The sequence below is a fragment of the Geotrypetes seraphini genome, chromosome 1, assembly GCF_902459505.1.
Source record: "Geotrypetes seraphini chromosome 1, aGeoSer1.1, whole genome shotgun sequence".
Classification (NCBI taxonomy): Eukaryota; Metazoa; Chordata; class Amphibia; order Gymnophiona; family Dermophiidae; genus Geotrypetes; species Geotrypetes seraphini.
This window is the reverse complement of record NC_047084.1, coordinates 491,105,145-491,118,149: the sequence shown is the minus strand read 5'-3', so window position 1 is coordinate 491,118,149 and position 13,005 is coordinate 491,105,145. Positions and strand designations below refer to the sequence as shown.

General features: G+C 41.6%; 1 protein-coding gene across 6 annotated transcripts in view; it reads left to right on the top strand.

The window, feature by feature from the left end:
* Window positions 1-13,005, top strand: part of TRPM6 (transient receptor potential cation channel subfamily M member 6) — a 255,335-nt gene that overhangs the window by 199,370 nt on the left and 42,960 nt on the right. For 4 of the 6 annotated variants that reach the window (XM_033926740.1, XM_033926754.1, XM_033926733.1 and 1 more), the window contains 3 exons: window positions 1,595-1,653; window positions 10,608-10,645; window positions 12,328-12,378. In XM_033926740.1, the coding sequence (XP_033782631.1) occupies window positions 1,595-1,653; window positions 10,608-10,645; window positions 12,328-12,378 (148 nt within the window). Of the gene's footprint in view, window positions 1-1,594; window positions 1,654-10,569; window positions 10,646-12,327; window positions 12,379-13,005 lie in introns of those variants that run through there. The other 2 variants (XR_004537426.1, XM_033926749.1) reach the window with 2 other exon arrangements.

Sequence of the window (13,005 nt, the reverse complement as noted above, 5' to 3'; positions counted from 1 at the left end):
CAGGGCAGAGAGCAGGGCTTCCAGAGTCAGAAAGACGTTTTCGAGTGGTCCCCAGCAGTTGCTTCTTGCGTTGATCGGCCAGCACAAAAATTATTTGGTGAATCGCGTCCCTGTCTACTTTGCATATGTTTCCCCTCATTTGCATGCACGGATTAGAAGCGGATCGCAGGAGAGGAAAGTGAATCAGGCCAGAGGGAAATTTAGTCGTAAAGGGGTCACAAACCGATCGGTACACGATTGGATTGCTTTGTGAATCTAGCCCTTAGAGCAGTGTTCTTCAACCTTTTTACACCTATGGACCGGCGGAAATAAAAGAATTATTTTGTGGACCAGCGGTTGAAGAACACTGGTATATAGCATAACTCTTGTCATAGTCCTGCTTTGTAGACTTAAATTTGAAAGAAATTATGGAGTTTGTTACAACAAAACCAACCAAATCTCCTATTCTACAAAATCACTTTAAATCTCCTTTAATCTCCCCCCTCAGACACTGTTTTGCTTAATGGCATGTTTGCTTCTGTATTGCACAGGCATAGCTTCTCCACTTTGGTAAGATCTATTGCAGGGGTGTCAAACTCAATCACATTAAGGGGCCGAAATCCAAAACATAGGCTAAGTCCTGGGCTAGACCCCGCCCATCTCTGCCCAATCTCCGCCCCAGACCCCGCCCCTATAATAGTACTAATTGTAACACTATTTTTTCCATTTGTTTTTCGTATATACACACACAATATAATCTTATTAACAACACATAATGGTTAACCACAAAATGAAACTACACAAAGCACACTGTAAGCTTCTCAACATTCATTCTTACCAGAACACAGATAACCCCTATGCAAATATGGGATCAAAAACTAAAAGTACTAATATATACAAACGAAACCTTAAGGTTCAAGACTCTGTATGCTGTACAACCCCAGAGAAAAATAAACAAATGCATTTCTTCCTGACAGAATTCAATCACTAAATTGAAAATAAAATCATTCCCCCTACCTTTATTATCTCCCTCCCTCCATGCTGTGCCTCAGTTAGGTGCCTTACATTCTGGCCTGCTCCCGCCTGGCTGTTTTATGCCACCCGGTGTTATCTTCTGGTCAGCTTCCTGTTCCTCACTGCCACAGTGCACAAAGCCGCGTGCAGCGGCTCCTCGCACATCCCCTGCGTCATCCAGAAGCCTGCCCTCTGACGTTGCGACGTGAGAGAGAAGGCTTCCGGTTCAGGTGTAGGAAACGCGTAGGAGCTGCTGCCCACGGCTTTGTGCACTGTGGCAGTGAAGACGAGAGAGCTGACCAGAAGATAATGTCGCATTGATCGCACCGCAGACCGGTGGTTGAAGAACACTGTCTCGGGCCCGATGCACGTGCCGGCCCTGCACAAACCAGCAGGAAATTTCTGCGGACCGGCATCAGTTCACGGACTGGCGGTTGAAGAAACTGATTTAGAACACTCTGACTTCTTTCATCATACCTAGAATAACTGAAACAAATAATCCAGTAAATCAGACTAGACTTAACTGATCTGTGGACAAAAGTCAGTAGTACAGTGCCCTGTCAGGATAGTAAATCAGTTGTGCTGCTTTTCTGTCCCCCAGGATCTCCAGAACAGTATGTTTTGGTCCATCAGTCAGAGTAACCTGAGCGGGAATTCTTTGTAAGTATATCTATTTGTACAAACTGAAAATTGTCACTTTTCTTAAGAGCTCCTTTACTAAAGTGTAACGGGTGCTAACAGAATTAGTGCATGCTAAAGGCTAAGAAACTGGTAGGCATAAAATGGACTTTTTAGCATTTAGGCCCTGATTCTATGAATGATGCCAAAAGTTAGGCGCCTAAATCAGTGAGCCTAGCTGATCTAGGTACCTAACTTAATTTGCACCATTAAAAAACAACGTAAAAACCATTAAAAAATATAATTAGCTGGTAGGCATTTTTTCCAAGGCGCCTACCAGATGAAGTCAGAGAGTGAACCTCTTGTCTTTCCAAGGTCAATAGAGCTATCATATGTGTACGCCATACGCTCCATAAAGGTGCATCAGGTGCCAACCAGGTAAGCAGAATCACTCTCTTCCCCACTGTGACCACCTTGTGAACGAATCTTTGTATTGTAATCCCTTGCGAAATGGTAATTTCCCACCAGGGGAACTGAACAGGAAAACCAGAGACCCCATCAGTCCACAGTCCCCACCATTAGACCAAAAGGCCCAGACCACCAGGCAGTGCCAAAACATGTGTTCGAGGGTCGTCCAAGTCTTATGACACTTAGGGCAGGAGTCGTTAGGTCTGTAGGAGGCCATATAAGCTTGGCGAGGCAAGATGTACAGGTGCAATAGAAATTTATATTGTATTTCCCTCAGAAGTGAGCCATCTGGTTTTCCACAAGAATAGGCCACATAAGTTTGGAGAAGAGGTTTTAAGAGGACACACTGAAGATCCTCATACCAGGTTTCTGCTAGCAGCTGATAGGAAATCGGAGTAGCTGCCTGCCGCCTAGCTGCATGATGGCATTGAAGGGGTGTTTTGCCAAAGGAACCAAGGGAATAAAAGGATGATAAACACTCAGTCAAATGTGTTGACAACATTGAGCTCAGATAGTGATGCAGCTGATGATAGGCAAAGATGTCCTTGAAGTGAAATTCTTGTTGCAGATCCAGGAAAGGTTTGAGATTTCCCTCTGGTGTCAAAACATGACAAAGGTAACGAATACCCCTGTTCTCCCAGTCAAAGAAGCTCTTATTGTCCATACCTGGCAAAAAATCCAGGTTGTCCTTTATAGGAAAGAGTGGGGTTATATTCGGGGACAAATTCAGTTAGCAGCAAGTCCACCACCATGTATTGTATATGGGGCACCTCAAAATACAGTCCTTGATGCGCACTGTTAGTTGAGCTGGGGATGCATGCAAAACTGCACTAAAATGCAATGTAGAGTGCAGCTGCGTCTCCACTTCAGTGAGAGAAAACATAGAAGAATTACAATACCAATCATTGATATGTCTCATATGGCTAGCTAACATCAAATGTCTAACATTCAATAACCCAAGCCCCCCCCCCTTTATCTCTGGGTAACATCAGTTTAAATATAGTAAGTCTGGGTTTTTTTAACCTCACCATAGGAATTTCTGAATGCTTCTATGTTAATAGAACTCATCCTTACAGCGTAAGGTCACTGGTAGCATTTGAAGTTTATATAACCACCCCAGGGCTATCATCATGTTGAACAAATGAACTCTGCCTAAGAGTGAGATTGGAAGAGATTACCACAAGGTTCATTTATGAGAGGTGTCCTGGAGGAGAGGCTGCATATTCACGTGATATAGCTCAGTGAGCTTGTCTAGAATCAAAATACCCAAATATTTTAATGTGTGGCCAACCCACTTCAAGGGAAAACTACCCCACCAATTCTCTCAGACCTGGGCCTGCACCAGGAGAACTAATGACTTCTGGTCATTAATTCTGAAACCAGATAAGATCCCGTAGTCACAGGCCATTCCAAGGAACTTGTCCAAGGAATACTCGGGGCTTGTAAGGGTGCAAAGGAGGTCATTGGCAAAAAACAAACACCTTGAGGATCTGTCCCCAGACAATGACTCCACGAATAGAGTCCTCTGATCAGATCATACACAGAAAGGGTTCTAGCAACAGCAAGAATAAAAGTGGGGAGAGTGGGCATCCCTGATGAGTGCTCACCTGTATGGGAAAAGGCAGTGTAAAGGAGCCATTGACCAGCAACAAGGCCTGTGGACTTGCATACAAGGTCTTCACAGCCTCTAGATACCACCCAGAGAGACCAACATATGCCAGAGTGGAAAATAAGAACTGCCAGTTCACCTTATCAAAGGCCTTTCCAGCGTCTAGACTAACCAGGATGGCTGGGATTTTACATTGCTGGCAACATTCCATTGCCAACAGCAACTTTCTAATATTGAGGACCGAATGGCTCCCTTTAACAAAGCCTTCAGTAGTTGGAACCTAAGCACAGTACTAGGCAGAGCTTTGGATTCTTGCCCAGAAATAGCTAAGAAGAAGAAAATAAAAAAATTAAATTGAATCAGGTTGGTCAGACTGGATGGACCATTTGGGTCTATATCTGCTGTCATCTATTATGTTATTATGTTACTATGTCATGGATTACTGATGGCAGATGCTGTGATAGACGATTAGCCAGGATTTTCAAAAGAATATTCAAATCTACATTAGTCAAAGAGATAAACCTGAAAGCCGCTGGGGTGTCTGAATGGGTACCAGGCTTAGGAAATTAGATTAATATAGGCCTCATTCCTTATAATAAGCCAATAAAGGTTGACAAAGTTGATATTGCAGTATTTTGTGAAATTCATAGGAGAAGCCCCAGGGCAGAGAGCCACTCCTTCAGTTGAAAGGGGCCATCCAGAGCCTGCAGTGCCATGGGGGAGAACCGAGGCATCCCCAACCCCAGTAAGTAAGACTCTATGGCATCTGTATCAATTGAATCCCCAACTTTATAGATCTAGCTAAAGTATGAGTACAAGAGTTCAGAAATCTTAACAGTATCTGTGTGGGAAATTCCTTGGCCATTGTTCATGCAGGGAATATATCGTGAGCTACCCTGCTGCTTCACTAGATTAGCTAACAGCTTCCTGGTTGTATTGCCATGCTTATGTAGATTATATTTACAGTATATAAGCATGCGTTGAGCCTTTTCATGCAATAGAGTTTGTAGAGCTTTTTTCGTGGAGTGCCAGGTATCAAGATCTTGGGGCAAGTGAGAATGAACACAGCGTATGTGAGCCCTATATAGCTCCTTTTACAGATGCCGTATACCTTGGAACAAACATTTATTAAGGGCACTCATGTAAGCTATAACGTTTCCGCAAAAGCCTTGGTGGTCTGCCACAACAACCAGCATCCGAGGCGCTGTTGTTTGACTTAAAGTCTTCCCATTTCTTGTTTAAATAGGTTCTAAAATCAGGATTACTGTATAAGTAAGCAGGGAACCGACAGCGACGCTGAGGCTGGCACTGGGAACCCAGGGCCATATCAACCCAGATAAAGGAATGATCCAAAATTCCTTCTGTCCCAATAGAGGCTGAGGCAACATCAGAAAATTTATGCTCACTAAGAAAAATATAGTCAAGGCGGGAGCAGGTACCGTGGACCTGTGAGATATGTACATAATCTTTTTCATCTATGTGAAGGACCTGCCAGGTATCTAGCATCTTTAAGGTGTCACAAAAGGCATAGAAAAAGGAAGAAACTCTATGTGCATTACTTTGAGGTATATCCGTTCTGTCCCACTGTGGGTCAATATCCATGTTGAAGTCTCCCACCACTGAGATAGTTTGATCGACATAAGGGAAGCACATCTTCACTGCTTCATCATAGCACTCTGGGGAAAAGGTGATAGGACCTTAAAGTTTCAGACGCCCCTAATTTGAAGTTTAATGAAGAGGATCCTGCCCTTCTCGTCTTTATCAATTAATTCCGCCCTCCGTTGAAGAGATTTTTTCAGCAGAATAGCCACCCCCACCTCTGCGACGGGAAGGGGAAGAATAAAAAATCTCCCCCACCCAACCCTGTTTCAGTTTTTGATGCTCGGCCTCAGTGAGTCTGGTCTCCTGGAGACATATAATAGCAGGCTGATTTCTGTGCAATGTGAATAAGGGATGCATAACAAATGGCAACAAAACAAACCTAGGTCAAGGTGCTCCTGAGAAAATTAAAGAGTCTTGAGATAGGTGGCAAAGTTCAGTTGTGGATTAGGAATTGGCTATTGGATCGGAAACAGAGGGTACTGTTAAATGGTCATTTTTTTCAATGGAGGAGAGTAAACAGTGGAGTGCCGCAAGGATCTGTACTGGGACCAGTGCTATTTAACTTATTTATAAATGATCTGGAAATTGGAATGATGAGTGAGGTGATTAAATTTGCAAAGTTGTTAAAATGTATGCGGATTGTGAAAAATTGCAAGCAGACCTTAGGAAATTGGAAGACTGGGCGTCCAAGTGGCAGATGACATTTAATGTGGACAAATGCAAAGTGATGCACATTGGGAAGAATAACCTGAATCACAGTTACTGGATGCTAGGGTCCACTTTGGGGCTTAGCGCCCAAGAAAAGGATCTCGGTGTCTTCGTAGACAATACGATGAAACCTTCTGCCCAATATGCGGCAGCAGCCAAAAAAGCAAACAGGATGCTAGGAATTATTAAAAAAGGGATGGTTAACAAGACTAAGAATGTTATAATGCCCTTTCGCTACGTGGTGCGACCTCACCTGAAGTATTGTGTTCAGTTCTGATTTCCTTATCTCAAGAAAGATATAGCAGCACTAGAAAAGGTTCAAAGAAGAATGATCAAGATGATAAAGGGGATGGAACTCCTTTCATTTGAGCTTAAGGCTCGTCAGCTTGGAAAAGAAATGGCTGAGGGGAGATATGATTGAAGTCTACAAAATCCTGAGTTGAGTAGAATGGGTGCAAGTGGATCAATTTTTCACTCCGTCAAAAATTACAAAGATTAGGGGACTCGATGAAGTTATAGAGTAATACTTTTAAAACCAATTGGAGGAAATATTTTTTCACTCAGAGAATAGTTAATCTCTGGAACATGTTGCCAGAGGATGTGGTAAGAGTAGTTAATGTAGCTGGTTTGAACCCATTACATCTGTCTTGGTGGGGGAGAGTCCAAACAGTTAAGATGATGATTCTGCCTGTAGTCTGTTACCAAATGGGTATGTTGCCAGTGTTTTCTCAGGGGTCTTTTTACAAGAAATTAAATAGTATTCTGACAAAATTTATTTGGCTGGGGAAAGCAACAAGAATTGCCTTAGTATCTTTACAAAAACCAATTGTAGAGGGGGGTAAATTTTCCCAACTTTTATAGGTACCATCAAGCCTATATTATGTGTCAGGGTATGTACTGGATCCTCCCTGAGCTCATGGAAAATCTCCCAGACTGGTTAAGGTTGGAATGGCAACTCATGTCACCATTGAGATTGAACAAATATTACCAGCTTCTTTCCAAAAGCTAAAAAAATTTTTTTTGTGAATGTGAAGATCAATAAATATTTAATAAATAAATTATATTTAAAAGTGAATATAAAAATATAATTTATATAAATATTGAAAAGTGCTCAGTGTCATATCTCTTACATGCAAGCCACATAGAGATCAAAGATAATTTATTAAATATTTAAATATTTATTGATCTTCACATTCACATAAAAAATGTTTTTCGCTTTTGGAAAGAAGCTGGTAATATTTGTTTGGAATGTATAGCGCTACCAGCAATTTAGTAAGTTTTATACTCCTACCAATTTTTAGTTTAACAACCATTGAGATTGAGTCATATATTAAGTATCAAGATGCCTAGATTATATAAGGATAATAGAATCCTAGTAGATACATGGAAAACCTTAAAATGTGTGAATAATTTAACAACCTATTTCGGTTCATAAATCAACTCATCAGACCCTATGGCTGAACTCCAAGATTTAAATTGGCGGATTTAAGGTCATCTGGAAGTATTGGTTGAAGGCGGGTATACGTACTTTGGATGATGTTATTTCAGATGGTAAGCTGTTTGATTTTTCACAATTGCAACACAAATTTGGTCTTAATAAATCACAAAATTATAGATGGTTGCAGTTGAAGCAGGTCATTTAGGTTGGGTTCCCTGAATGGAAAAATCTCAGTAATCAGTATAGTTTGCCGCTCTTATGCTTTCAGGTGGACTTCCTGGGACATCAGGCCGCTCAGTGGTATAAATTAATATCTGGATTTTTAAATAAGAAACCAAAAACTGGTCTTCGGGACATTTGGAGCATTGAGATCAAGCAACAAATTACTGCATCTCAATGGCCACGTATTTGGGCTTGGAGGATGAGATGTACAGTGTCTGCATCTATGAGACAAACTTGGTTTTTTCTGTTGTATAGAGCATTTTGGACCCTGGTTCGTTTACAGAAGTTAGATAGCTCTAAATCTAATAGATGCTGGCACTGTCATCTTGAAGCTGGGACATTAGATCATTTGTTATTCTTTGTCCATTGATACTTGCTTTTTGGAAATCAATATGGGCCAAATAAATAGTTTGTTAGATAATCTGGTGGCATTATCCTATGACACTGTATTGTTTGGCATGTCAATGAGAGCTAAGAGCCAAATATCCTCTAATAATAATAAGCTTTTACTTATTATGACAAAGGGTAATTGCCATGCAGCAGGGAAATTTTAAGAAATTTCAGGTTATTTGGGAGCCATTAACAAGATACTGTAAAGATTGAAATTACTGCATAGAATAAATATTAATTTTTTCCCTTTTGATCATACACGTCCAGGGTTTGGGGGGGTAGTGGGAATATTTTATTATTTCTTATGCTTATGAATAATTGTTGGGTATAAGGGAGGGGAAATATTTGATGAGAGTTCGAATTTGATGATATATTAAGTGTTGTTAAAGTATAAAATGATTGTATTCTATGTTACATTTATTGTGAGATTTGAAAAAAAAAAAAAAAAGGTTTGGATAAATTCCTGGAGGAAAAGTCCATAGTCTGCTGTTGAGACAGACATGGGACGATAGCATGGAATGCTGCTATTTGGGTTTTTGCCAGGTACTTGTGACTTGGATTGGCCTCTGCAAAGACAGGATACTGGGCTAGATGAACCATTGGTCTGACCCAGTAAGGCTGTTCTTATGACTTACGGGGAGGGGGAGCTTAGGGGGAGATAAGTGAGGAGAGATATTGAGGGGCTACAGAGTGAGTGCACTTATAAGTGAGTAAGAGGGTTTGAACTGTATTCGGAAACGGATGGGGAACCAATGAAGTGACTTGAGGAGAGGGGTAATGTCAGCATGGCGGCTCTTGCGGAATATGAGTCGAGCAGCAGCATTTTGAATGGATTGAAAGAGAGAGAAATGGTTGAGCGGAAGATCTGAGAGAAGTACATTGTAGTAGTCTGAGAGATAATGAGAGTATGGATAAGGGTTTTGGTAGTGTTTAGTGTTATAATGGTTCAAATGATCTTTAGAACTATTATTCACTAACTCTGAACTTTGTTTATTCCACTCAATCTGTAATACCTTTTAATCATTGTAAACCGCATAAAACTTCACGGTCCTGCGGTATATAAACTGTTATTATCATTATTATTAAACCTGTCCTGCGGGGACCCCCAGCCAGTCAGATTTTCAAGATATCCCTAATGAATATGCTGGCTATCTCCACTGAATATTAGCAGTTAGCAGCTTAAACTTGGCTGGCTATATCATACAATAATAAACAATTTTAAGTGCTGATTGGCCAAGTTTAGCAGCCAAATCAGGCTGCACAAAAAGCAGGTCTATCTTTGCCTGCAATAATTTAGCCAGCCAGCGTTTAAAATTGATGTAGCCAGTTTTAGATAGCCCAGATATTCAATGGTGGTCACAAAAAATGGCCCAGCGTTGAATATCAGTGGTCAGCACCGATCCCAGGAATTAACTGGTCTCAATATTGGCCCTAAGGAAATGTAGGGGCAAAGGTTGGTTTGTCTAGCCCTCCCAGCCAATCAAAATGCAGTGGAACCTCGGTTTGCGAGTAACGCGGTTTGCAAGTGTTTTGCAAGACGGGCAAAACACTCAGCAAACTTTTGTCTCGCAAACTGAGCACTGCCCCGATAAACGAGCACTTACAGCTGCAGGAAGCGCCGCATCAGAGGGATTCTTCTTCCGTCCACCGGCCAGCCTTCCACGTCTGGTGCCCTTCCGCATGTTGGCGAGCCTCTATCTGAGCCTACGCAGCCGAGTGCCGTCCCACCTGCATGTTGCGTATCATTGACGTTGTGCGTGTCATACGCAACATGCAGGTGGGATGGCATTCGGCTGCGTAGGCTCAGATAGAGGCTCTCCAACATGCAGAAGGCACCCGACGTGGAAGGCTGGCCGGCAGACAGAAGAGGCATCCCTCCGAAGCGGCATTGCGGGATTCTCCAGACATTAGAAGCATCCCCCCCCGAAGCGGCACTGCGGGGTTCTTCAGCAGATGACTGACAGAGGAGGCGGACGGAGGAGATGGCATTGCAGCACCCGGCACCCGACAGAGACCTCTGGGCCACCTTTTGGGTTCTGGAACGAATCATCTACGTTGCCATGGGGACATGTGCTTTGATATACGAGTACTTTGGATTACGAGCATGCTTCTGGAACGAATTATGCTCGTAAACCAAGGTACCACTGTGGTGTGTTGCTACTCCTGTACTGTATAGTAATTGAGTGACAATGGGGGCTCATTTTCCAAAGTTCTTAGACACACAAAGTACCATAGGTTTCTATGGTATTGTGTGTGTGTAAGTGCTTTGGAAAATGAGCCTCCATGTTGTTTTACACTTCCAAGTTTTCTACATTGCATGGATGGTAAGAAGGGGGAACTTTAATATGTTTATACTATCACTTAACTATTTTCACATCTAACCATTTTGAAGAAACAGCTGTAATTGTTTCCCAAACCTAGATTGAAGTGACATATTACAGACTTTATGTTGTAACAAAGCTTAGCAAAAAAAAAAAAAAAAAAATTGCTTCTGATTTAAATTTTTCTGTGATTGCTCCAGCACTCATGTGTAATCTAAACCATGTTGTCTGAAAACAGGTTCAGAAGTTCCAGTGGAATTAGCAGTAAGTTTTTGGGTGGGTTTTTTGTTGTTGTTGTTGAAGAGGGGAGTGGGTTTGTCTTTTCCTCTTTTCCCTCTATGAAAGCACTTCTCTCCATCTGCCTTTTCTGTGTATGCAGTGATTTGGGATAATGCTTGCTTGAAAGGACTGCATAAAATAATTTCCTTTCCTTTCCTTCTCAATACACTTCTCCCTCCGTATTCGCTGCGATAGGGGATTAACAGAACCGCAAATACAGAAAAACCGCGAATAACTTTTTCATATGTTATTCGCTGTTTTCTATTAAAAACCATCGTGAATATGGTGAAACCGCGAATACCATGGTGGGAGACCTGGCCTGTTCCTGAAGGAGAGGCAAAACACGGTGAAGAAAGTGCCGGGAATCAGCGATTTTCTCTGTAAACACTTGTAATCAGCGATTTCTCTATGCAAGCTGACATAATTTGGGGGGAGGAGCCAGCAAGCTAAAAACCGTGAATAATTGAAACCGCGATTGCTGAAACTGCGAATACGGAGGAAGAAGTGTATATCAAGCAGATGCACTGTATTGAGAGCTGAAAAGCTGTCAGTGATAATGTTGTCTGTTAAATGTGGAGGGGTATTTTCGATATGATATCCAAATCCAATGTTGGATGTTTTGCAAAAAACGTCCAAAAATACAGGGCCATTTTCAAAGAAAAATTGTCCAAGGGAAAAATATACAAAAAGAAGCCACTGGAACATCTGGGGGGGGGGGGGGGGTGAGTGCCAGCAGTCTTACTAGACTGGCCACATAGACATCCCAGCAGAGCAATGGAGCAGCCTAGGGGGCACTGCAGTGAACATAAAAGGTCGCAGGTACACATCACATCATAACTTCCTTATATTGTATGGTGAGCTCTCCAGAATAGCAAAAAAAAAAAAAAAGTACTGTACTCAACTATACACCACTACAGTAGCCCTTATGACTGCAGTTGTTACCTATATATGAGTTCAGTAGGTATTTTGGGGTTTGGGGAGCACTCACATCTTTCACCACAAGTGTACTAGTTGAGTGGGAAATGAGCCTTGGTCCCCCCTTCTCTACAGTTCACTGCACCGACCACTAAGCTACTCCAGGGACCTGTTTGCTGCTTTATAAGGAATGCCCATTATTTCTGCAGCTGTCATAGAGCCTGGTATGTACTGTCACTTTGACCTCTTGGGGGGGTGGGAGGGGGTCAATGACCACTGGGGGATTAGGAGGGAGGGGGGAAGTTATGCCTTTATCCTTCCAGTGATCATCTGGTCAATTTGGGCACCTTTTTGGCACTTAGTCATTACTGAAACAGGTCTAACCTAAAACATCTTATTTTTGGCCCTGGATGTTTTTACAATGTTCGATTATTGCAGAAAAACATCCAAATCATAAACCTGCCCTAGTGCTGCCCAAAACACCCCCCCTACCATGCCCTCTTGAAATTTAAATATATTGTGGCCAAACTATGGGAAAATATCTTAAAATGAATTTCAAGAATAGTGATTTGGATGTTTTTGCAAAAAAAAAAAAAAATCTATCTTCCACTTTATGCAATTTTTGGACATTTTTCTGTTTTGAAAATGAGCCCCTTAATTATTCCTTTTGGCTCCTTGGCTCAGTGTACAATGCTGAGCAGATGGGTTAAGTACATTAATGAGAAATGGATGTAAATACATGGTAGTTTTCATTTCTATTTCAGAAATGTCAGCTTCTCTGAAAACATCTCAAGATCTGAACCCTCATTACTCAGGTATATATTAAGTATTATCAAATAAACAGCTGCCAACTAAAGTCTTGCATCAGTGGTATGTGCAGTATTGAAATAGAGTTATTTCCACTGTTTAGAAACTATAACTATGACCCTCTTGGAAGATCAAACAACACCCAATCAATACTCCTTTATTAGGGAGCTTTCCCAGCCCATTGTGAGCATGTGGTGGTTCAACCACTCTTAAGGAAACCCTCTCTGCTCCTTAAGAAGATATATAACTCGGCCCATTTCCAATTTACCTTGGGAAAATTGTTGTGTATGTGTGTCCTTAGCAATTTTTGGCTATCCTAGATATTGAGCATTATCTGGACCCATTCTAGTCAGAACTTATTTTATTTATTTATTTAAAAGATTTCTAAACCTTTTAAACCTAAGCGGTTTACAATACAAATATAATTATCATATAACATACAAAGTTAAAATGAATGGGAACTTGTATACTGCCTTTTTGTTGCTTTGGCATTTCAAAGCTGACATTCAAAGCAGTGGGCACTGGAGGATTAATTGACTTGCCCAGGGTCACAAGGAACAGCACCAGGATTTGGTCTCACAACTTCTGGGTGCAGAGGCAGCAGCTCAACCAGTGAGCCACAGCTCTTCCTCCCT